Source organism: Macaca mulatta, chromosome 1, assembly GCF_049350105.2.
Source record: "Macaca mulatta isolate MMU2019108-1 chromosome 1, T2T-MMU8v2.0, whole genome shotgun sequence".
Classification (NCBI taxonomy): Eukaryota; Metazoa; Chordata; class Mammalia; order Primates; family Cercopithecidae; genus Macaca; species Macaca mulatta.
In genome coordinates, this window is record NC_133406.1 from 124,141,561 (window position 1) to 124,165,559 (window position 23,999).

Here is a 23,999-nt window from a genome sequence, read left to right on the forward strand (position 1 = left end):
CCGGGTACAAGAGATTCTCCTGCCTCAGCCTCCCAAGTAGCTGGGATTACAGGTGCACACCACCATGCCTGTCTAATTTTTGCATTTTTAGTAGAGACGGGATTTCACCATGTTGGCCAGGCTGGTCTCCAACTCCTGGCCTCAAAGGATCCGCCCACTTAGGCCTCCCAAAGTGCTGGGATTACAGGCGTGAGCCACCCTGCCCAGCCAAGGTTAAATTTAAAAACTTTTTACATTTGCCACCTTTTCAAAGATGATGTTTCTTAAGATACAGGAATATGAGAATTAAAATACAAGTTTTGATGATTTAACAAAATGCTAGTTTGTTCATTTCATATGCTTTTTTAAAATTTTTTATTCTTTTAGAGACAGGCTCTCCCTCCTGGTGACTCCATCACCCAGGCTGGAGTGCAGTGGTACGATCAAAGCTCACTGCAGCCTCAAACTCCTGGTCTCTATCCTCTCATCTCAGCCTCCTGAGCACCACATCTGGCTTATTTTTAAATTTTTTGTAGAGATGGGGTGTCAGTGTCTGGCTATGTTGCCCAGGCTGCTCTTGAATTTCTGGTCTCAAGTGACCCTCTTGCCTCAGCCTCCCACAGAGCTGGGATTACAGGCATGAGCCACTGCACCAGGCCTTTATGTTTTCAAAAATTGTAAACTCATTGTTGGTTTAGAAATACTTGTTTTCAATATTTTAAAAATCATTACTTGTTATGCGATAGCCTAGGGACCCCACCATTTGGTTACAGTACTTTTGAAAAATAATCATTTTTATTTTCAAATGTGAATTTTCATCAAAACAAAACCAGTAGCTCATGTTTTAGAAATTTATCTTTGGTATAGATATTTGGGCAAAAACATTCCAAAGTAATAAAGGAGCCCCTTGAGTTGAGAAGCATTACGTAAACGCCAGAAAAAACCATTGATCTCACCGAGAACTCCTAGAATTCCTGATCAGTTGTGCCACATAGAATATGCTGCCTTGTGGGCCTCTGTGAAATTCCAAATGGGTGGCTCAAGAGCTCCTGGCTCATGTGTGAGTCCCCAGACCTTCTTCATGCAGTTACCAGAACAATTGTTTAAAATGCAGTCAGATGGTGATACTCCTCTTGCTTCTGCAGAGGCCAAATGTCACACCTTTGATCTTAGAATAAAATACTGATTCCTTCCTGGCTTTACAAGGCCAGGTGCTCTGACTCATGCCAGCTCCGCCAGGCCTGCCTTTGGTCACTTTTCCTTCCCCTTCAGCTATTTGCATTTTCATCCTTTGGGGACCTTTCTGTGGACTCTACTTCAACATTCTGTTTATTTCCTTCGGAGCATTTGCTTCCATCTGTAATAACTGTGCATGTTTATCCGTTGTTCATTTCTTGTCTCCACCATTAGGCGGCATCCCCAGGGGGAGGTCCTCATCCACTTTGCTCTTTGCTGTGTTCCCAGTGCCTAATGAGCATTATTTGTCAATGAGTGAGTGAGTGAATGAAGTGAGTAAAGGAACACAATGAGTGGTGACAGACACCTAAGGTCACTCCATGCAGATCATAGTACTAGGTTATTTACATAAATATATAAGGAAGTTCCATCCATGGCCTATGGCCTGGGAAGCAAAGAGAGGGCTGTGGTTGGCATCAGGCCAACAGCTGTGCTTTCATCTTTGACTTAAACTTGTCATCAAAACCACTCCCCTCCCTGCTTAGAGAATACCAGAGAAGCAGACAGAACCTCAGGAGCCACTGACCCACATGCTAAGGAAGCTGGAGGGCAGCAAGGAAGCACAGGCTTGCTAACTCAACAGGTGCAATTTTGCGTCAGTGCTGTGGGTACCGATCCAGGATGCAAACACCAGCTGCTCAACCAACCAGGAACACTTTGTGTTGATCCAATGTCTTCCCCTTGAAAAGGCGCCAGCACAGTCTCATAGACACACAGCCCTGCTCAGAGGTAGGCACGTTAACATTCCCATTTTACAAATGGCAGGAGAATGCACCCATGATCGGTGGGCTGGGCACAGTATTGGCCAGCAGGCTCATGTCTTCCAGGGGTTCTGTCTCTATCTTCACTGTGAGACGATCAGAGCCTGAACAAGGGAAACTAAGTTCAGAACTGTCACCAGTTCCAAATCTGTGCCTGAGGAAGCCTGATGAGAGCCGTCTCCAGGAGAGGTAGCTAGGGTGGAAATGCTTGCTGGGCTCCAGGGAGGCCTGGGCCAGACAGCCTGGGGCACAGTTTCCTCCCTCCCTGCTGAAGTGTTACTGGTTTGATGTAATTTCCGCTGCCATTCATGGCCTTTCTCCTAGGCAGGATCCTGGCACCTGACTTAGGAACCATCCAAAGAACAAGGTTAAGCCAGAATAAAATATCCAAGAGCCTCCCAGGCTGGGGCAGCCATCAGGGCGGGCTGATCTGGGGCTTCTTCAGGAAGGTGGCCAGTTTTTGGGCCACAGCGTCCAGTTCGATCGGGTTGGTGCACTGAAAGAGGTTGCTGTTCCGGACGAAATAGTGTTTCAGGAAGTGCTGGCTCACACACTTGTGCAATTTCCTCACCAGGCGCAGAAACGCTTTGCTGAAGAACTTCCAGTCTTTAAAGTGGGGATATTTCTCGCAGGTCCAAAAGAGCACAGTCTGTGGAAGGAAGAAGTGCTGTCAGACATTGTTTCAGGCAATTGAGGAGGATATCTTGGAAACAATTATTGAGTTTATGTGGCCTTGGAACAAGGGAGAAAAGAGTTGCCTAGGCAGACTGGATCTACCACGAATTCACAATCCCCAACTTCAGGTGGGCCTTCAGTTTACAAGTTGGTCTCCCGCACCTCTTCCCTAATCTCCTCCAACATTTTCAGTGGTCACCACTCCAGGCAATGTCTTTGCCTCCTACTTTATGAAGAAAATGGAACCCCTCATCCTCCCAAACCAGACAGATCTTGCCTACTGCAGCACCCTCCTTTCTTCCTCCCTGCTTCTGCCTCTTCTGCCTGTGGGGCTGATCCCTCCACAGGGTCCCGGATGCCATCTTCCAGGAACTGTATATGACGGATTACCCTCTTCCTCAACTGCTTTTCACAAGTTGAAAGCTCTCCTGCCACCCCAACGCCACGTCTGCCTCCTGCCCTCACTCTTCCCTCTGCAAATCCAGGTTTCTCCAGAGTCAGCTCTATTGTTTGTCGTCATTTCCTCTCCTCCCATTTCTCGCCTCAGTCCGCTCCAAGATGGATTCTTCTCTCATTAATCCTCAAAGGCTCCTCTCTTCAAGGCCCAGTGATCTCCATGTTTCTAAATCCAACAGGCCTTTGTCAGCCTGCACCTTACCTGACCTTTCAGCAGACCTGGTTCTCTCGCCCACACCCTCCCTCCTGAGCCATCCTTCACTTGACTTCCAAGCAATCTACTCTCTGGGTTTTCTCCTAGCATTACAGCGCCTCCTTGGCAGGCTTCTACTCCTTGGCCTGCCTTTGAGGGGTGGAGTTTCTGGAGGCTCAGTTCTAGGCCCTCTTCTCCTCTCACTGTACATTCATTCCTCAGCTCTGTGTTCCCTCCACAACAGCAGCTCTAATTCTCACTACAAATGAATGACTTGCAAATTTGTGTCTCCAGCCCAGACTTCTCCTCTGACCTCCTTACCATGTATCTCTTGAGTATCTGAAAGTTATCTCAGTCCCAACATGTCCAAACTGAACCCCTGCTCTTCCTGCACAAACCTGATCTGCCTCCAGAGTTGCTTAACTAGCTAGTTGTGCAACATGCAAACCTAGGAGTCATCCTTCTCCCTTACCGCCCCCAGTCAAGTCCTGCAATCCTCTTGCCTGAGTATTTCTCGAGTCTACCCATTTACCTTCACCTCAAGTATTATTCTACCATCCCCCTCCACACTGCCTCCACATCTCACTGGACCTCTGCAGTAGCCATCTCATCAGCCCATCCCTGTTCTTGCCACCATCCAAACTATCACCATCCACACTGCTGCCAATATACATCCACTTCCCTTCTCATCTAAAATACTTTAAGCTCTTCCCATTGTTTGTTAGCTAAAAACATCATGCTTAACATGGTGTGGTTTATAAGGTTTGGTCCCTGCCTTCCTTTCCAGATGCATCTTGACCCATATCCTCCCTTGCTCTCTTCATGTAGCCACACCAGCCGTTTCATGCCCCATTCTACCACAGGGCCTTTGCACCTCCTGCTTCAGCTGCATAGGACAAACTTCTTTCCCTTCTTTGTCCATCAGATCAAATTTCCCTAGTACAGCCACTGCACACTCTCTTAGCCATGTACTTCTCATAAGAAGCAGTGACAACTGTAGTAGTTTTTATATTTATGTGATTAATTGTATCATTTCCCCTACTGGGTTATAAACTTTATGAGAACAGTGAATGATGCCTATTTTTATTCACTATTAAGCTATCCAGTACCCAGCAGAGGCTAGCCCATGAGAGGAAGTCAATAAACATTTACTGAATAAGTGAATTAATGAATTCATGTTATGGTTTAGATATTGATTATTTTTATACAGTCTTTATTTTTTAGAGCAGTTGTAAGTTCATAGCAACTATGTATTTAGATTATATGATTATGAATAAATGAGTTAGAGATAACTTCATGCAAGTGAAGATAACCTAGATACCAGAAAAAAATGTTAATTCCTCTTGTTAATTAAGCTTTTATCGTCCTAAGCAAACTGGGGCAGTTAAGCTCATTATAAGCAAGCCAATGTACTTTGAGTGGGTTTTAGGAATAAATAAGTCAATAAAAGATAAGCTTTTCCTTCACATGAAACAGTCTTGGGGCAGAGCCTTTCTGACAGTGTAAGAGAGTGTCAGACTTAAGGTGAGGCGAGGCTGAGTGCCACAGCTTCCTAATGCTGTTTTGCAACCCAGCCTCTTCCACTTTCCCCAGAATGAAGACTTGGCAAGGATCCAGCACACTCAAGTCATCATCTGGGATGGTGTCTAACACCACTTTTGTCACCAGCCACATTCATTTCAAGGGTGAGGATGCCTAAATGGAAGATAATTCTGTCTGAGGACTAAGGATGGAAGACCAGAGAAAAAGGCAGTTAGCACTTTCTGTTTATCTCACTCCAGAAATAGCCCCCTTAAAAAAAATGCCCATCCTTGATGTTGCCCAATTCTATTGTGCCATGCAGGTGAGTCAGGGAAGACTGAAACAGATAATCCTTCAGGAGTTGCCTTAAAATCCACTAGGTGACTTAGGAACTATCAGAATAGAAGTCAGCCCTTGTGGGGAGTACAGATTTGCAAACAGCTATGGGTTGGGAGATCCATGGTGGCCCCATTCAATCATGCCTGAAATATTCATGTCACTGAATGGTATTTCCATCCATCTTAATTGAGAGGTAATGAAGTCAATCGTTAAGGTTATGAGGTTTTGATATGAGATAGACTTGAGTTTGTGTCTCAGCTCTGCCTCTTCTAGTGTGGGCTGTATAAAGGAAAGCAAGAGAAGCTAAATCTACAGAACAAATCAAAGTATCTTCTGCAAGCACATGCCCTCCATCCAGGAGAACAGCCTACGTGTTTTTAGGGGAGTGTGCTTGGGACACGTTGAGAATATTGGAACTCCAGAGAAAAGCCCCAGTGCATGTGAATGAGATGTTAACAGATTCTTCCGCAAGTCAAAATGGATAGGTTATCAGAAAGATAAGAAGGTGAAGCAAAGATTAGTGATTTTGTGCAAAAAAGAAGAGAAAAGTTGAGCAAGATGTGAAGCCACTCATTCATTTGCTCTACAAATATTTAATGTGCTACTATGTACAAAGCACTGGGAGAGATACTGGGGGTATTATTCATCCTTCTCCCAGTGAACAAGAGCACTGAGTAAGGTCAGCATGCTAGCTGGACAAGACCAATGTGGTATCTGTCTTTCAAGAAGTTACTTTAGAGCAGATGGAGTAACATGGGGCAAGAAGAGAGCTTTGTCTATCGAATGAGAGGAGGAACAGGTATGTGAGGAAGGCACCTCACAGATAGGTGACTGCCCCAGGGACCTGTGCTTGCCTGAGTGGAAAGGCAGTCCATCCTTTCTGGGGCCAGAGAGGAGGGCTGAAGCTCCTAGACCCACACTAGCTAGGCTGGCTGCGGTGTCCCGCAAGAGTCTCCTACCTCCCTACCCCAGCAGGCTGCACAGAACTGCTACATGAGAGTCCACTTCACTCTGTGTGGTCCACAATTTGAGAAAGAGGGAGTCGAGAGGGTGGTCAAAGGCCCCCTTTCCAAGGAGGCCCCCCTAACTGCCCAGTCCAGGTCAGGCTCTGCTGCTCTGAGCCTTCACAGAGCCATGCTCCTCCCGTTCCAGTGCTTCCTCACTGTGTGATTGTACATGCACCCACTGGCTTGCCTTACCCATGTCTATCTCCCATGCTAGACCAGAAGTGACGGAGTGAGGAACCACATCTGTGTCTGTTCACCTTTGTGCTGGCAGGGGTTGAGCCCACAGCAGGTACTGGGGCAGGCCTCTGGCCCAGAGTAATCTCAATAGACACTTGCTGAATGAGTGAGTGAAGGCATGAATGGATGTTACTGTTGGGTTTAGGGCAAGGAGAGGCAGGTGCTGGCAGAGCAAGGGAAAATCCTTGCCTAGTGATTTGGACCCTAGAAAGAGGTGTGTGGCAGTACGTGTGTGGTAACCTTTGTGTTGCATTTCCTGGTTCCCTCTGTGTTAGTGGGTCTGTGTGCATGAGGAGTTGTGCTTAGGCTGCAGTGGGTTCTAAGACTGGCACAAACATAAAGCCATCAAAGTGTGAGGCACGAATCACATTTTGTAATTTATTTCTGAACCTCAGCAGGGTTTCTGGCACCTAGTGGGCACTCAGGTTGGTTTGGTGGTAAAATAAAAGTGAGAGGGGAGGAAAAGTGGGAGAGAAGAGAATTGGAAAAGGGAAGGAAGGGAGGAAATTTTACCCTGGACAGGGGTGTTGTGGACTCCCATATGGTGCTAGCTTACATATTTCCATAATAAGTAGGCATTTGTTGGATGGCCAATGTAGATACTAGAGCCTCATTTTTCACACATGCCAGCCCTACTGAGTGGCTCTGGCCAGGCCCTAAAGAGGCCACAGGGAGAATGATCTATCCAAAGCTGCCCCTGGGCCTTCTCCCACCTGCCCCACACTCACCTGCAGATGGTGGGACGTGATGACGGGCCTGTTCCCTGGGCACCAGACGTCCTCCTTCAGCTGCCTCATGACCTGAAAACACTTCCTACGGCAGCCCCCATCCTCATCCAGCTGTTCTAGCAACACCTGCTCAGCACGGAGGAAGCTCAGCTGCCAGTGATAATTTGAACAGGGCAACAAGTTAAACCCAAACGACTGGAAGAAAAAGAAAAACATTGGGAAATGAGAAGAACAACACTCACTGGTGTAGAAAGCCATTTCTGAAGCAGTCTGCTGGTCTGGGGAACTTTTCACCAGGCAGACAGCACATCCTATGTGGGGATGAAAAGGGGATGTCAGGGAGACCACAAGCCACTTTGGATATGAACAGTTAGAAGGTGGTACCCACTTCCTCTCCTGCAGCAGTTCTCCAACTTGAGAACGCATCAGAATCACATCACCCGGAGGGCTTCTTAAAACACATATTGCTGGGCTCTGTTCAAGGGTGTCATTCAGCAGGTCCAGAGTGGGGGCCCGGGAAGCTGCATTTCTAACAAGTTCTCAGGTGACGCTGGTGCAGGGCCCACACTTTGAGAACTACTGATCTAGTGACACCTCAACTTTCCTTTGAAACTCTTTGGCAGTCGGTAATGCTGTGACTGGTTAAGCTGTTGGCACCACTGCTCTGGAGAGCTGGGTCCCGCCCACTGATACCTTGATGCACTCCACTCTCTCTTGGGAAGGCCAGCGCTGCAGACATCGAGGCCACCGGGCTTTCTCGGACCAGGTGGTGGGGATCTCCACCGCGGGGGCCAGCTCCAATTCCACCTGATATGCAGATGTTTCCACAGCAATCCAAACTGCAGAGCGGTTTCCTAGCATGCTGACCTTACCTGATAGGAAATGACCAAATGGATAAGGAGAAGATAAAGGCTTGCACATTACAAGCGTTCAAACAAGAAATTTGTGAGCAGTTGCTCTGATCAGCACCTTGCAACTGGTATGGCAACTTTCACAATGTCTGTAGCACATCAAGGATCACAATGCCTGTAGCAGGTCAAGGTTGTGACATCAAAACCAGATGGTTAGTCACCTAGCCAGCGTCAGAGCATTACTAAGAAGTCTCATTGCTAGTGGGTTTTTCTTTCTCCCCCAATCCCAAGGCTTTTGTGGTACCTTTTCTTTTAAATTAATAGATTATTTTCAAGAGGCTCAACTGAAAGTAAAAGCCATAGAATAAAAAGAAAAAGTGTAGTACATATGCTCCTTGACTTACGATGGGGTCACATCACAATAAAGCTGAAAATATTGTAAGTTGAAAATGTATTAATACACCGAACTTACCAAACATCATAGCTTAGCCTAGCCTACCTTCAATGTGCTCAAAACACTTACATTAACTTAGAGTTGGACAAAATCATCTAACAGAAAGCCTATTTTATAATAAAGTGTTGAATATTTCATGGAATTCATTGAATGGTTGTATGAGTACTCGAAGCACAGGTTCTACTAAACATGTATCATTTTTGCAACCTTGTAAAGTAAAAAAAATCATATGTTGAGCCATGGCAAGTTGGGGACTGTCTGTATTTGCTACTGTAAAATGAAACCTAACTATTTTTCTATATCCTTCTCCATTCCACCCAAATATCTAAATGTTGGTTTTTCAGAGTAATGCAAACATAGGGAAGGCTAATGCCCTTTTTTTTTTTTCCTTCTTCACCTAGATGTTCTGACACTGGCTGGGGACAGTATCAGCCTCCTTATTTATTCATACCCCTTTGGTGAAATTTGGCTTCACCTGTCTTTTATCTAGGCCTCAGTCTCTTAGATGGTATTTGTTTTTACCATCCACTCAGCTAGCCGAGCCTCAGAGGTATCTATCATCAGAAACCCCTGTAACCACAAAATACATCAAAGCACATCACAACCACTGTTTCAGAGGATTGAGTGATTTGAAAGAAGCCGCCACTGCCTCATTTTCCAACCAGGAAAAGAGAAGAAGAGAAAACTATGCATCTAGTAGTTTTCCAGCTCACATACTATAATTTCCTCATTTCCAATTTGCTCTTTCTTCTTTCAAAAGATACAGTTTTTGTTTGTTTGTTTGCCTTCATTGCAGATAAAGATAAGCAGTCTTGAATAGATCAGGATCTATTCATCCTTATTTGTTCATCCCAATTTTTGAAATAGATCAGAATCTATTATTTTGCATTTCCTTGCACACAGAAGAAAATGGAAGCACATTAATTGTGTTAGGCTTTTCAAAATGGAAACATTCCCTGGCCGAGGTGGGATAAAGGGCTTGTTGTCTGCATGTCATCAGAGCTGCCCAGACAGGAACATGACAACTGGCACTTTAGCATTATTTACTAAAAGCGTCTCATCAACCTTGCCCAGTCTGAATCTCTGCTTTGCACTTTCACTATGAATAATGTCGCACAGCATAAGAGGTGAGTTGATGCTGCAGCCAGCCCACTGGCCCCCACCCTGCTCTGCAGCTGGCTCTGCTTATGTGTTGTGCAACCTTCAGAAGTGACTTAATCTCTCTAAGTCTCAGTTTCCTCATCCCTAAAACAGGTAGCAAAAGAATTCTTACTGTATTGTGTGGTTATGAGGATTAAATTAAATAACCCATGAAACTTACTCTACTTAGTAAAAAATCTATTAAACATAAATTATTACCATTATGGAAATTTTCAGAACTATTCTGTCTAGACAAGCAAATGTATGTACGAATACATCCTTTTATTTTCACACAGATGGAATCTCATATTATTTGGCAGTTTGGTTTTTCACTTAGCTATCTAGCCCATGCATTTTTCATAGCTCTGTATGTATGCATGGGCATATGCCTGTTCTTTTGTAAGGCTGCATAGTAGTCCAGTAGGCAGAGACAGCATAATTTAAGTTAGCCAGTTTTCCTTTATTAGCCATTTAGATTACTTCTATTTACTAGTATAAAATCTATGGCAGAGAATATCCTGGTGCATATTTCTTTGTGTATTTGTAGAATATATTTGTAGAATTTAATATATTTATATATTTATTTATATATTACATACTGTAATTAATATATATTATATATTATTTATATAATATATGTAATATATAATATATATTTATATATAAAATAAATATTTATAAATCTATGAATATATTTGTAGAATTTAATTTGTAGAAATATATTTCTAGAACTGGAATTGTTGAATTGTCAAGTGAGCACATTATGAAAATAAAATATAGACAACTTTCTCTTTAAAAAGGAGACACCAATTTCCACTTCTAATAACAACAGGAAAATACCCATTTCACCATGCCCACTCGACACTAAGCATGATCAAACTTTTCATTTCTTTTAACTTGTTAGGTATTTTAATGTACCCAACATGAGGTATATTCTAATATATGTTGAAATATACATTAGATGGAATGTCTTTTCTTATTTTTGCAAGCCATTTGTACTCTTTTTCTGTGATTCCTTTTTTTTTTTTTTTGATAATTATTTCTATTGGTCAGCTCATCTTTTTTCTTATTGGTTTATAAATTAAGAAAATTTATATTTTCCTAATTATATAATTAAGAAAATTGGCCATTTCTTTCCAGTTAGAAATTCACCTTTTCACTTTGTGTGAACAAAAAAGGTGTTTGTGTGTGTGTGTGTGTGTGGGCATATGCTGTACAGTAGCTTAAGACTTTGTCAAATTTAGTCAGTTCTTTTGGCTCCTGGATTTTCTGTTTTGGTTCAAGTTAGTGGTTTCCAAATGTGGAATCTCAGCACACTGTGGTACTGCAGTCACATGGAGGTGCTGCAGTAAAAATGTACTAATAAAGAAGACCTGGGGTTTGTGAATAATTTGCTTTTAAAACAAATATGCTTAAGTTTTTAAGCCTGGTTAAGGTGCATAATCCACAGCATTTTATATCTATGCCAGCACAGTAACTTTCTCAAAGCCACAACACTATTTTGTTAGAATGAATTCCAACCTTCTGTGCATCAACGGCAGGGGAAAAAAGCTGATTCATCTTATTAAGATTAAATAAATGTGAAGAGCACATGATTATCTTCTCAAATGTAGGCTGTGAGCTGCAGGTAACACCCAAACAGAGGTTTTGTAGAGCGAAAGGGGAATGTCAGCAATTACCCTTGCACTTGTTCCTGATCAGCTCACCTGAGAGGTGACAGGTTCTAATTGCATTTTCCACCAGCTTCCGGAACACCAGGAGGACCTTAGCGGGCACAATGTCTCCATCGATGTTCACGTCTGTCTCATGCCACTGCCACAGGCTCTTCATAAACTGTTCCACCTCCAGCCACTGCTGCAGACCCTCAGGGTCCCGCAACGGGCAGGGCAGCCTGGTGCCCTGCAGGGTGTAGTACCGCCAGCGCTGCTCCCTGGCCTCCCTGTACCCAGCCAGGCCTTTTATTGGGACTGTGACAAGGAACTGACTGGGGGCCAAAACCTAGGGTCAGGAAAGGATTGAAAACAAGCATGAATTCACAGATTCGGGAGGTAACGGAAGTCCTGGGAGCCGACCTGTCTCGCCAGGCAGCTCTCTTCACCACTCCACCCTCAGTAGTGTGACCTGATACACAGAGACATAGACCTGGGTGTTACAAGTGGATTACCTCTTTGTTCTGCTACTGAATCACTGTAAATACTTTGGGCAAGTAAATTAGCTCGCTGAGTTTATTATCTTATGACTATACAAGTAAAGACAGTGAGCTAGACCAGGAACTCCAGAGGAGGCCTAAAGTTTGAGAAAGAAGAATGAGTATGCATTGAGTTCCCTGCAGTCGCGACACTGCAATTCTAATGCATTTGACCATTTCAACTTCACAATCACACAGTAAGGTGAGCTTTGTTGCCATTTTCCAGATGAGGAATCCAAGATGCAGAGGGGCTTGGAGATCTCCCCAGGGACACACAGCCAGTAAGTAGAAGAGTCAGAATTCGAGTTTAGGTCTTTGGACAGCTTGTTCAGTTATTATTTCTCTACCCTGGGCTGGCACTCAGCCAACAATGAATGACATGGAATGGTGAATGTTTTGACACAAATAAAAGGTGGGAAGTAACAGAAAGGGAGTTTAAAAGATTTTGTAAAATGTCTCCTATTTTTGGGTTGGGGGGGCCTGTACTGATGACCCATGGTCAGTGTTCATGACTAACCCTTCCAAAATCAAAGGGAAAATGAAAGCTTATTTGTTGAGACAATGTGAGCTGTTGAGATAATTCTAAGTTTAAAGAAAAAAAGCAAACAATCAGAATCCGCCTAATCCCTTTCTCCAGGAACCAGTGAAGCAATGACTGGGGGAAAGCAGGCAGACCAGCAGCCAAGAGATAGAACAAGTGGGTAAACAGAGCAGCCAAAGGAGCCTGAACTCTGACCATGTCCCACTTCACACACACCTTCAGCTGTGAGTCAGCTGCCTCCTCCTCACGGAAAGCTCTGACCATGGAATTTGGTTAACTCTTGCCCAGGGCCAGTCATTGACCCATTGAGGGGTGAATGTCCTAATCAGCCCCAGCTGGATCTGCCTAACTCTAAGAAAACAATAGTTTGATGTTTTAGATGATGTATCCACATGACTTCTGGTACCCACAGAAAGGTAGCTGGATGTAAAAACAGGAAAAAAACATCCAAAGTCCCTGGAATTTCCGATCTGTACATTATTTCAATTTACTTTCATGTGAATTCAAAAGCAGAACTATCATGTTGTTAGTCATGTAAGTGGTGCTTAGTAAATATTTGTTGAGCAGCCTGGGCAATATGACAAAATCCATCTCTACAAAATAAAAAAATAAAAATAAAATTAGCCAGGCATGGTGGTATTTGCACCTATAGTCCCAGCTGCTTAGGTGACTGAGGTGGGAAATCACTTAAGCCTGGGAGGTTGAGGCTGCTGTAAGCCATGATCTCACCACTGCACTCCAGCCTGGGTGACAGAATGAGACTCTATCTTTAAAAAACAAACAAAAAAAACTTGTTGAATTTGATCTAAGTTAAAAGCAATTTTATATGCTATGCTGTAGCTATTTTTGAAACTTAATATGTAAGACATGACATATATAAATGTAAGATATATTTTAAGCTATGAATTCTAAGTAGGACCACGGAAGGAAATTTCCTTGGGTGTAGTGCTAAGAAAAGTAATGTAATATCTCTATTTCCAGTCACTGTGACCAAGTTAGATTGGCCTGGGTGGGAGAGTTGGGCAAGTGATGCTCTAGCATTCCAGGATTCAATCTAGTTTTATATTTTTCACCCTGGGATTAATTTCCTACAATCTGACTCTGTTTCAAAATCCACAAATCCCAGCATCTCTTGGGTGGTTCTTGCATCCACCAAACTTGAGATGTAATGGGCCAGCAATGGTCTTTTGTTCAGGTACTAATTCTTTTGCTCATTCATTTATTCATTCATTCCACATATGTTAAGTGTCTACCATGTGCCACACACCATGCTGGGTGCTAGGAGCAAAACAATCGGTAAACATGGTCCTTACAATCAAGGGATGTGCAGTCTGTTGTGAGAAATGGGCCATGAGTACATACAAATTTAACACAAAGTGAAAGAGGTATGTGGCATAATAAAAATCAAGATAAAGAATGGTGGAGATTCAGAATGATTCAGAATCTCACTTCTCTCACCTCTAAAATTAAAATAACCAGAGTGTCTTTTCCACAAGGTGGTTTACAGGTTTAAGTGAGGTCGTTTCTGTGTGTTCAGCTCTGCCCTCACTACCGTGTTGCTTGAATGCTGGTGTTACCCATTGGCTTACACTGGGTGGGATTCCTCAGCAGGGGGAGGGGTTGCCAGTCTGCTCCTGCAGCTTCTCAGTGGCACCTCTTCTACTTTCTTCCTTCCCCATCTGCAACCCACAGACTATGACTTTCAATGGTCTTCTTATGGATGCCCTCAGTTCCCTCCACCATACCTCCAATCTATTAAGTAGGTGCTTAATAAATGAATGTGTATTTAACTGAGCTTTGATTGTGACGGCAGAATGTGCTTTGGAATCAAAAGCTTCTGTGTGAGTTCTGGCTTTAGTGCCTGATATGACTTGATCAAGTCATTTGACTTCTCTAAGCCTAGTTTTTCTCATCTAGGAATGTGGGGGCTCAAAGGAAATAACATCTATCTTTTTTCCTTTTTCTAAAGAGACAGAGTCTCACTGCATTGCCCAGGTTGGTCTCAAACTCTTGGCCTCAAGCAATCCTCCCGCCTTGGCCTCCCAAAGTGCTGGGATTATAGGCATAAGCCACGCCACTGGCTGAAACGACATGTATAAAATGAGACTGTAAATACTAAAAACTAAGAGTACCTGTGAAAACAAGAATTGTTATGAGTATTCTGAGTGAGGCAAGCATCTGTCACACACTGAGATTCACCTGCCCAAGTATCCTGGCTCTGTTGGTGGCACTTAGAGACAGTGAGACTTGCTTACCTTAATATTTTCATTGTATGTGTCAGAGTAAGGCACAGTTTGAAATCTAATGTCTTGGTTGCTGATGTTTGTGGTCAAATGATGAACGACTTTCTGCACCTCCTCCACAGCCTGGGAAATCTGCTGGCGCCTCAAGTCCACCTGGGTGTGAGAAGGACCAGAAAAGGTGGTTATTTCCTCTGTGGGCCCCAAGGCACTGGCATAAGATAGTGAGGAGACAAGGGTACAGCGAGGGGTGACCGAGGGAGTTCAGCTCAAAAATTCTGCCTTCCCAAGACGCCGGGGAGATGGACTTAGGTCTGACTCCACTGAGAAGACATTGGTTGGTGCCTCAATGTTCTTTTCTGTAACAGATGCATTCATTTGATATTTATCTAGGACCTACTATGTAGCAGGTGCCAGGCCAGGTGCTGGGGACACAACAGTGATTAAGACAACAGTGAACAATGTAGATACTTGTCCTCTAGCTGAAAATATAGGAATACATGTAGATATAATACATAATATATAATTATAATATATAATATCAATATTATAATATATAGCATCATACCTGATATTATACACACACAGACACACATATAAATGTGTATATATATATGTATTCCTGTGTGTATATATATGTGTGTGTGTGTATGTGTATGTATATGTGTCTGTATGTGTGTATATGTTATAATATCAGGTATAAGTCCCAGGAAGAAAAATAAAATATGATAAGGGACTAGAGAATAAAGGGGCAGCTATTTTAGTTAGGGTGGACAATGGACAAAGAATACTTGTCTATAGAGGTGACATTTGAGTGAGGCTGAAGACAGCTTAGGAAAGCAGATTCCATGCTCCTCTTCTGACGTAGGCAATGCTCTAAGGCTAGCAGCGAGGCCACTGTGGTTGGATCCGGCAAAAGGAAAGTGATAGGAGGTGAGTTGGGAAAGGAAAGCAGGGGCCAGATCATCACACAGCGTTTTGTGAACCATGGTGAGACTCTACCATGGTATCGTCATGCCTGCTGCCCACAGTGTGAATATTAAACTGCTTAACATGTATCAGCACCCAGCAGCCTGCTTCCCACTGATGTCATCAGTAAATGATGATTCTCTTTGCCTTTGTACTCACCCTTGCCTTTTGCTTCTAGACCCTTAAGAAAAGGCATGTTTCTGCTGAAAGATAGTTACCACAGCGAGTTAGGAAGAACTGGGAAATTCTCATAGAAAACTGAACACTAATCAGATACTTAAAGTTTAGGGAAATAGATGTTTGTGGGAAACACAAAGGAACTTTTAGTGAACTCCAGGAGAGACACAGAAAAATCCAAGTAAGAGACGGAAGGGTCTGCAAGATTTTTTCTGAAATGGAGGGGGCGCTTTGTCATCTTGCTCAGGAGGCACCCGCAAGCCGCTGTCATGACAGTGAGACTCTCCTTCAGAGGCTCCTTCAGCCAGGGGCCAATTTCAGGCAATATCTGATACATCGCAATGTAACGCCCATCCATGAATCTTTATATTCTCTCCAAATTTGGTATAACGGTTGTTTCTACGTATTCTAGAGTCATTCTGAGACACCCATAAACTGATCACGACAGCCAGAAAAAAAAGCCCAAGTCAAAGAGATTCCTGTTTTCCTAAACTAAGTCATCAACTAGGCCAGTTACCTGAGATCTCACTCATACTTCCCATCAACCAGCAAGCCAACTTCATATGTTCACAGAATAAGAATGTGACTGTGCACCTACTGGTACACATGTTGTATAGCACACATAGGGTCAATTCATCAGTAAGTATTTTTTTAACACATCCTCTGTGGTGGGCACCATCACATGCTGGAACACAGCAATGCACAAGATAGACGTGGTCATGCATTCACAGCAGTGAGGAAGACAAATTGTATAGAATATAAGTGTGGGGATGCTATTATGAGAAAAATAACAAATGACAAAAATAAAGGTTTTAGAAGTCCAAAATTAAGGGTCCTCTCCAGCACAGGACTTCCCCTCTGTGTTGTGATTCAATTCCACTTGAGTAATTTGAGTGGAGCATCCATTTTATGCTGGGCTCTGTGCACACATGTTGCCACGAGGTTTACAGATAACTTGACAAAGCAAGACAAATAACCTGGAAATTAAAATCACGGCAATCTAGTGCAAGGTAGAGGTTTGCACTGATGCTATGAATACATAGAAAAAGGACACTTCATCCAGTTTGGAGGGTGGGAGGCCTTCCTGGAGGCACAGTGTGTTGGAGTTGTATCTTGAAAGCTTACTAGGAGTTAGCTAGGAAAAAGGGGGCATGAAAGTTGTTCTAGAAAGAGAAAATAGCAGGTATTGAGCCAGGCTTGAGGCGCACAAAGAGAGAATTTGTGCTCCTCATGCCTGTGCAATTGTTCCTGTGATATTTTTAGAACACAATTGCCTTAGAGGAGGTGGTGAAGTGGGAGAATAAACAGTGAGAGGTCCCGAAAGTAAAGGAAGAGTTTCAAGAACAAAGTCAACAGTAAGTGGCTGAGTAAGTTAAGACTCCCAAATGTCCATGGAGTCTGACAGCTAGAATAGGATGGCTGCATTGGGGGAACGCTGGGCACTAGCATTAATGGTGGGGGAGAGGTGGGCATTACTTGTGGATTAAGGGTGAATGGAAGACAACCAAGTGAAGACAGAGGTAAGCAACCCCTCCAAGAACTTTTTTTTTTTTTTTTTTAAGACGGAGTCTTGCTCTGTCACCAGGCTGGAGTGCAGTGGCGTGATCTTGGCTCACTGCAAACTCTGCCACCCGTGTTCAAGTGACTCTCCTGCCTCAGCCTCCTGAGTAGCTGGGACTACAGGCTCGCACCACCACACCTGGCTAATTTTTGTATTTTTAGTAGAGATGGGGTTTCACCAGGTTAGCTAGGATGGTCTCGATCTCCTGACCTCGTGATCTGCCCACGTTGGCCTCCTAAAGTGCTGGAATTACAGGAGTGAGCCACCGCGCCCGGCTCCAAGAACTTTTACTATGGGGAAAACCAAAACAACAGGGATGAGAACAGTTTTGTTTTGTTTTTTTCCTTACAAAATGACACACAGGCTTAAACATGTTTAAATGCTGAGAGAAAAGAGTCAGTGGTGAAAGAAGAGGTAGCAGAGAGCAAAAGCATTTGGTAAGGATTTCCCACCTGAAAGGAGTCATGCACATCTGGAAACCTGAGTGAGGAATTCATCTTGGTGTGGCAGAAGGAAAGAAGGGGAAAAGGGTGCATGCAGATACAGATAAAAGGGCAGGGGGCAGTGAAAATCAGAGAGATTTCCAGTCTGCTGTCTATGTTCTTTATAGAGCAGGAGACGTTAATGAGCTAAGAGTGAAGTGGAAGGCAAGAGATTTCAGGCGATAGACTGCTGTAACAGCTGCTATAAGGAATGAGAGATTGTTTAGGTACATGCGTAAAGATAACCCGACAGTATCAAGACTTGGCTGAGGCTGGGTCCCTGAGGCTGTGGGCTATCAGTAGGCTCAGTTGTGAGATCTTCTCCACCATCTCTTAGCCCTCCAAAGGTAAGAGTTGAGGTGCTAAGATTGGAGCTTGCTGGGCAAAAGCTGGAGAAAGATATAAAAGCAACAGGGTTTCGGTAGTGGGCTATATTTTCCAGCCTGAATAAAGAACAGATAAAGCTAGTGGTAGAACAGCGAACATTAGGCAACTTTAGGGACCTGAAGTCTGAGCAGGTACAGTGGGGAAAAGTAATACAAGGGTTAACTAGATAGAACATTACAGGCAGAGTGGTTGAGAAATAGTATTCTCTAACAGTTAAGTTCTCAGAATGTGTTGAAGACCAAGACTAGCCTCCTGAATCTGCCAGCCCCGCTGATGTAATTCCATAGAACTTGAATGTTAGTAACATAGCAGTGACTATATATATATATTTTGTTTCCTGAGTTAATAAACTCATGAAAGATTCATCACCATCAAATCATTTTTAACTAATAGAAGCTTAACAGTGTGTGTGCATGTGTGTATGTATGTACATGTGTGTGTAGGTATGCACATAACACATGTGAAGAGTAGCCTATTGGAAAAAGTACTTCATTGTAAATCTGTTCTACAAATTGTGCCCTCATTTGATGGCGAAATGAGGACACAAGCAGGACAAGATCACACCGAGCAGGCAAGGTCACACACTCCTGGAAAACAACTATAATCTCTCACTTGTTACACAGGTTATTAGCTCACCCTTATGACCTGTTTTGATTGCCAAAGGTGAAAGTCAGAGTAAGAGAATGCTTTCTGAGACCCAGAACCACAAATTCCAGTTTTAATTTTCTTCCTGCATCACTTCTGCTGCAACTTAGACTCAGGATCTTAGAAATGGAAGAGATCCCAGAAGTTGCCTTGTCTGGTGTGACTTTACGGAGGATCAGAGTGACAAGGTGACTTTCCTAACATCACACTGGCAGTTAGAGGTAGAACTAGACAGGCTCTCCAACACTTCTTTCCATCACACTTTGCCACACCCTTAAGTACTGATGTACCAGAAGTACTGCCTACCCTTTATCCTCTTCCTGAACCTAAAAATGCCTTCAATTTAAAGTCAAGACTCATGAAATAAGGAGTCCTAAGTCTCCATGTATTTGGGCGTCAGCAACTATTCCCGCATCTAACAAGCACGAAGCGTCATGCAGCAAGGGCCAGACAGTGATGCCCCTGCTGTGGGACCTGAGTGGAAGCCTCTTCCTCTAGGTGATGGGCAGTCCCGTCCCTCCCACGTCTCTGGCTACGCTTCCTGCATACGTTCTTACCCACACAGCATCGCCGTGCTATTTGGTAGCCCCAGAAGTGATTTGTGCTGGGAGTTTCCAGGCTTAGTCCCAGACACCTCTTGTCACCCTCATGGTGTGACAACACAGAACCCCCAGACTGTTTCTCTCCACTTATTCTGGCCACACCCTGAACAGATACAGCAAGAAGTTCTTTTCAGGGTGTGGAAAAGCAGGCAGTGGGGCTTGGGGTAGCTGTACAGTGATCTAAAGAAGGAGGCTCTAACACAAGTAGAGACCCGTTGCAAGCCCAACCCTGGAATTCCTTTACTGCCTCTCAAACTTTAGGAAGCCAGCAAGATACCAGTTGCAGCCTCAAGGCAGCCTTGAGGCAACCTTGTCACCAAACTCAGTTCATGGCAAAACATGGAAACAAATGTTGTTTGGGCCTCGCTCTTCCAAGGCATGTCTCCATGCTGTCGCAGGTCCATGTCCCATCCTGGGCCGCTTTCCCCTCCTCCTCCTTAACCACAGCATCAGGCTCATTGTTGCCCCACAAGTCATTTGCTGCTATTAATAGCTCAAGTTTGTGAATAGTTTACTGTTTCAAATATAAATTATGGGGATTCAAGGTTAACCCCTATAATATCACTCTGACTCACTTGCATTCCGATACACTTCCTTGCGAGAGAGACAGAGTAGTGGTGCTAAGTAGCATGCCAGGAATGTCACACAGGCCTGGTCACACCCATGACCACACAGCCTATGTGTATGTCATTCCCAATGAGTGTTACTGAGAAGAAAAGGCTGAGGACTTCCTTCCAGAAAACAAGAAGTCAGACTCTAATTCCGGAATTTCATTAAATCCAATCATCAGTTAGAAAAATTTCAACAAAACAAAAACAGGCACCATCTCTGTCTTTCAGGGGCTAATAACGTAAAGAAATGGAAAGTTAAATCCAGTGATAGATACACACGAGACCATAGGCTTTCCATCATCATATCCCTTCCTTTTTAGACTAATCCTAATCTCGAAGGCTCATTTGTGCCTATCCATCATTCTTTAAGGTGGATGCTATGATTATTCCCATTTTATAGATGAGGAAACCAAAGTTCAGAACATTTAAATAATTTGCCTAGGTTCCCAAAGTTAGTAAGTTACAGAACATATCCTTCCAAAGCCCATATTTCTAACCACTGCCCTGTTCTGTCTCCCTAAAAGAAAAAGGTGACTGGGAATGAAACACATCTTGAATGTTTGAATGGGGTTCCCTTAGCCCGGAAGACCTTTCCTATACTTCTCCACTTATTAAAACCCTACACTTCCTCCAAGGCTTTGTCTCCACTCTTCTTTCTGTAAGACACCTTTCCCATCAGAACTAATGCACCTCTGTTCTCCTCCAGCAGTCTGTTGAAATCTCTACTGCATCCCTTATGGTCTACCATGCATTATATTAAGCACTTGCCTGACTGCATGTGAAATTCCCTCCTTTTTCCTTTGGGGTTATGTACAAAATCTGCAGATGGGACAGGGCTATCCTAGAGACCAAAACCAAAATTTCTCTCTCATTTAGCAGGCCACATCTCAGGCCTTGGTCTACCCTCAAACCGTAGCACAGTATTTTGCACAAAGCAGGTGCTTAGTATGTGTTTGCAGAGATACAGAGGAGTTTAGCAGAGGACATTCGGCCTTTGGACTAAAAAAGACAAGGCTGAAACTTCAGAGCCCTCTCAATTTAGCTGTGTAACTTTGGATAAGTTATTTAATCTCCACAAGCCTCTGTTTCCTCCTCTGTAAAAACGGAGGCAATATGTACACCACATAGTTGTTGATTAGATTAAATGAGATCCTGTATGCACCTTGATCTGTCGCCTTCCACACCAATCTTGCCTTATCTTTAATGAACTCTAAAGATATTTGTGATCATATATGTGCAAGATACTCTGAATGTTGAAGGCAAGAAAGGCATGCAAGACACTATTCTCCCCTCCAGAAACTTATAAAGAATGAAATGATATGACATGTAAGTTGCCAACCAAGATGATAATAGAAAAGTGTCAGGAGTTGATATACAAACTCATGATCAAATAAATGGTGCCAGTAATACTAATTATAACGGGAGTGAATATGTGGGCAAAATCATTTTGTGCTGGGGTGTCAGGGACTCTTTCTTGAGAAAGTGGACTCTGAGTTTGGAGGATGAATATGAGCCAGAAAAGTGGCGAGGAGGAGCTAGGGCCCTTGGCCTGCTCAGGGCCCAGTTCTTGTTGGGCAGAAATGGAAGACTCAACCACCTACAGGAATCGAGTAGGGGACACACGTGAGAGAGGCAGCGGGGGCCAGGAGCAAGTGTCAGACACAGGAGTGATCAGCCTCCTGAGAACTGGCCAGCACATGCTCTGGCTAACAAACACTCAGCCCCAGCACACGGTTTCCAGGCAAGAAATTGGGACCTGTAGTTGCCAAATATTCTGATTTTTTTTTCCCCTGGAAAGACAGAAATATGGATTTCTATGCAAAATCTATTTTGAAATGTTTGTGAAAAACATTAGAAATAATCTACAGGCCAAACAAAACATGAGCACAAGCTGGATTCAACATGTCAAACACTGTTTAGGATTTCTGCCATTGGAAATGCAGGGGGAGCAGAGGGTAGAAAGATAGAGCAGTTCAAGTTACTTGAACACCACACTAAAAATTTTGGAGTTTTTTCTTACAAAAAATACAGGACCCATGAAAAAAATGCCAGCCAATATCTCTTCCATTTAGAGTCCTCAAAGGGAGGAATAATGGGAAATCACTTTCTTTACTCTAGTTTTTATCATGCCAGGCTGTCCTGATTTATCTCTCTTAATGGTTTTGCTTAAGAAATATACTTTACTTATCACTATGATAATGACCTTTGCCTTTGTACTTGTAAAGGCCTGAAAACTACAGACCAGTGCCTACTTCTTAGTCAATTTAAATATTTTGGTTTTAACATTAACATCATGCCTTGGTAGGTTCATCTGTAAATGAAAAGGCTTAAACTAGATAATATTTAAGTTTCCTTCAAGTTCTAACATTTGACATGACCATCTAGACCATCTAGAAGAAATTAAGTTCTTAACTGATGTGTACTAAAAATGTAATATTTAAAAACCTAGTAGTTTCAGAGATTTTAAAAAGCTTTGTTTTGATTTCATTAGCTCTTTTTCCATGACCCCATGAAGCTCCTATTATTATTCCCATTTTACAGAGAAGAAGGCCAAGGCTCAGGCAGGTTAAGTGACTCACGACCACGCAAGTGTCAGTGGCAGAGCTGGAGTTCCTCCCCCGTTCCCCAGATTCCAACTCTCCATTCTATACCCAGCAAGTCTCTGGACACTGGACCCTCAAAGAGAAGTAAGGCTGAGATATGTTAAGTCCCCCAACATTGTTATGGGGGACAGTCTGTTTTCTGAGGAGCATTTTATGTATCTTTTAGAAACAGCCTGAGATCCTTTCTGGATGAAGGTTTGTTTGGAAGCAGTGTGAATGGGGAGGGGTTACATGGGAGAGACCCAGTCTGTCCTTACCTTATTCAGTGATGAAGGTTTGTTTGAAGCAGTGTGAATGGGGAGGAGGTACATGGGGGAGACCCGGTCTGTCCTTACCTTATTCAGTAGGCAATCTTCTAAGCCTCCCACAGTAAGGGATTTCATGGCTTCTTGGTCAGTCCTGAGTAGAACAGCAACTTCCTGGTTTTTTTTTTTTTTCTCAATGGAGTGCAACACTTGTGAGTAAACAGCACTCTCAGTAATGTGAGTCTCTGGGTACTAAATTTTTCTGGAAGTGTGTAATGGACCAGAGACTTGCCTTCTGAACCCTTCACTCATGTTTTTATTTCCAAATTGTGAAAATCCATCTGTCATCTTTTGGGAAATTAAAAAAAAAGAATTTAGAAAGAAGAGTTGATAAAATTGAATTTGAGTCCAACCTAATTATACCTTATTTAGCCACACTGACTGGTTCTTTGACCAGAGAGCAATTTTCCAAATTGTATTTCCCACCCAAGTACTTAAAAGTTCCACCCAAGTCAGAAATACCCTGTAGCTGGTTTCTCCTCACCTTTTATGCTCCTATCCCGACACTAGATGCACCGTGGAACTCAGTATCTTATATCTCCTCGTCCTTATCCTGTTGACAGTAAACACCCCTTGCTCTCCAATCCAGAAAATCCCACAGACTGATTTACCTTCTTTACAATAAACAAATACGAAACTGCCCAACATCCAGCCTGGCACCCATCATTATGCCCACAAACAAGTGATCAGGTCTTGTCAGTCAGAGCAGAGCACAACGGTTGGCATTTAGAAAAGCATGCACACACGTACACACAGGTACACACGTACACACAGGCACACACACGTACACAGAGTGCACACAGGCACACACCCACAGGAATGGCTGGTCAGGAATCCTTCTGCTCACCTGCTGACCTTTCAACGTAATTTCCCTCTTCCAACTCGAAAGCTGGCAGTAAAAATAAAGTCAGTGTAAACAGATCCCTTGAGAGTCGAGGGAACACTCACGTCTGGTTTTGCCAGCAAAACTTATGTTGGAAAACAGCTCAGGCAGTAAATTCCCAGCTGGGCTGGCCGGGGCTAGTTTTACTACAGAAAAAAAAAAAAAAAAAAAAAAAAAAAAAAAATTTCACAATGGTCTGATCTCCTTGAAGCTGGTAAACATCACAGA

At 43.3% G+C, this 23,999-nt stretch overlaps 1 protein-coding gene across 1 annotated transcript; it reads right to left on the reverse strand.

The window, feature by feature from the left end:
* Window positions 1-337: 337 nt before the first annotated feature.
* MAB21L3 (mab-21 like 3) lies at window positions 338-23,749 on the reverse strand. The gene is made up of 7 exons (XM_077950457.1): window positions 23,373-23,749; window positions 22,919-23,176; window positions 14,562-14,702; window positions 11,284-11,575; window positions 7,826-8,004; window positions 7,133-7,327; window positions 338-2,625 (listed from the first exon to the last, which is right to left on the reverse strand). Exons 2-7 carry the CDS (start codon window positions 22,964-22,966, stop codon window positions 2,392-2,394), a joined length of 1,089 nt encoding a protein of 362 aa, XP_077806583.1. The 5' UTR covers window positions 22,967-23,176; window positions 23,373-23,749; the 3' UTR covers window positions 338-2,391.
* Window positions 23,750-23,999: the final 250 nt, after the last annotated feature.

Excerpts from the sequence above, each read along its gene's own strand:
- MAB21L3 (XM_077950457.1), bottom strand. The coding sequence starts at position 22,966 with ATGAAATCCCTTACTGTGGGAGGCTTAGAAGATTGCCTACTGAATAAG. Across the intron at positions 7,328-7,825 it reads AGAGAGTGGAGTGCATCAAG|TCGTTTGGGTTTAACTTGTT; the intron begins GTATCAGTGGGC and ends TTTTTCTTCCAG. Across the intron at positions 2,626-7,132 it reads TCACGTCCCACCATCTGCAG|ACTGTGCTCTTTTGGACCTG; the intron begins GTGAGTGTGGGG and ends TTCCTTCCACAG.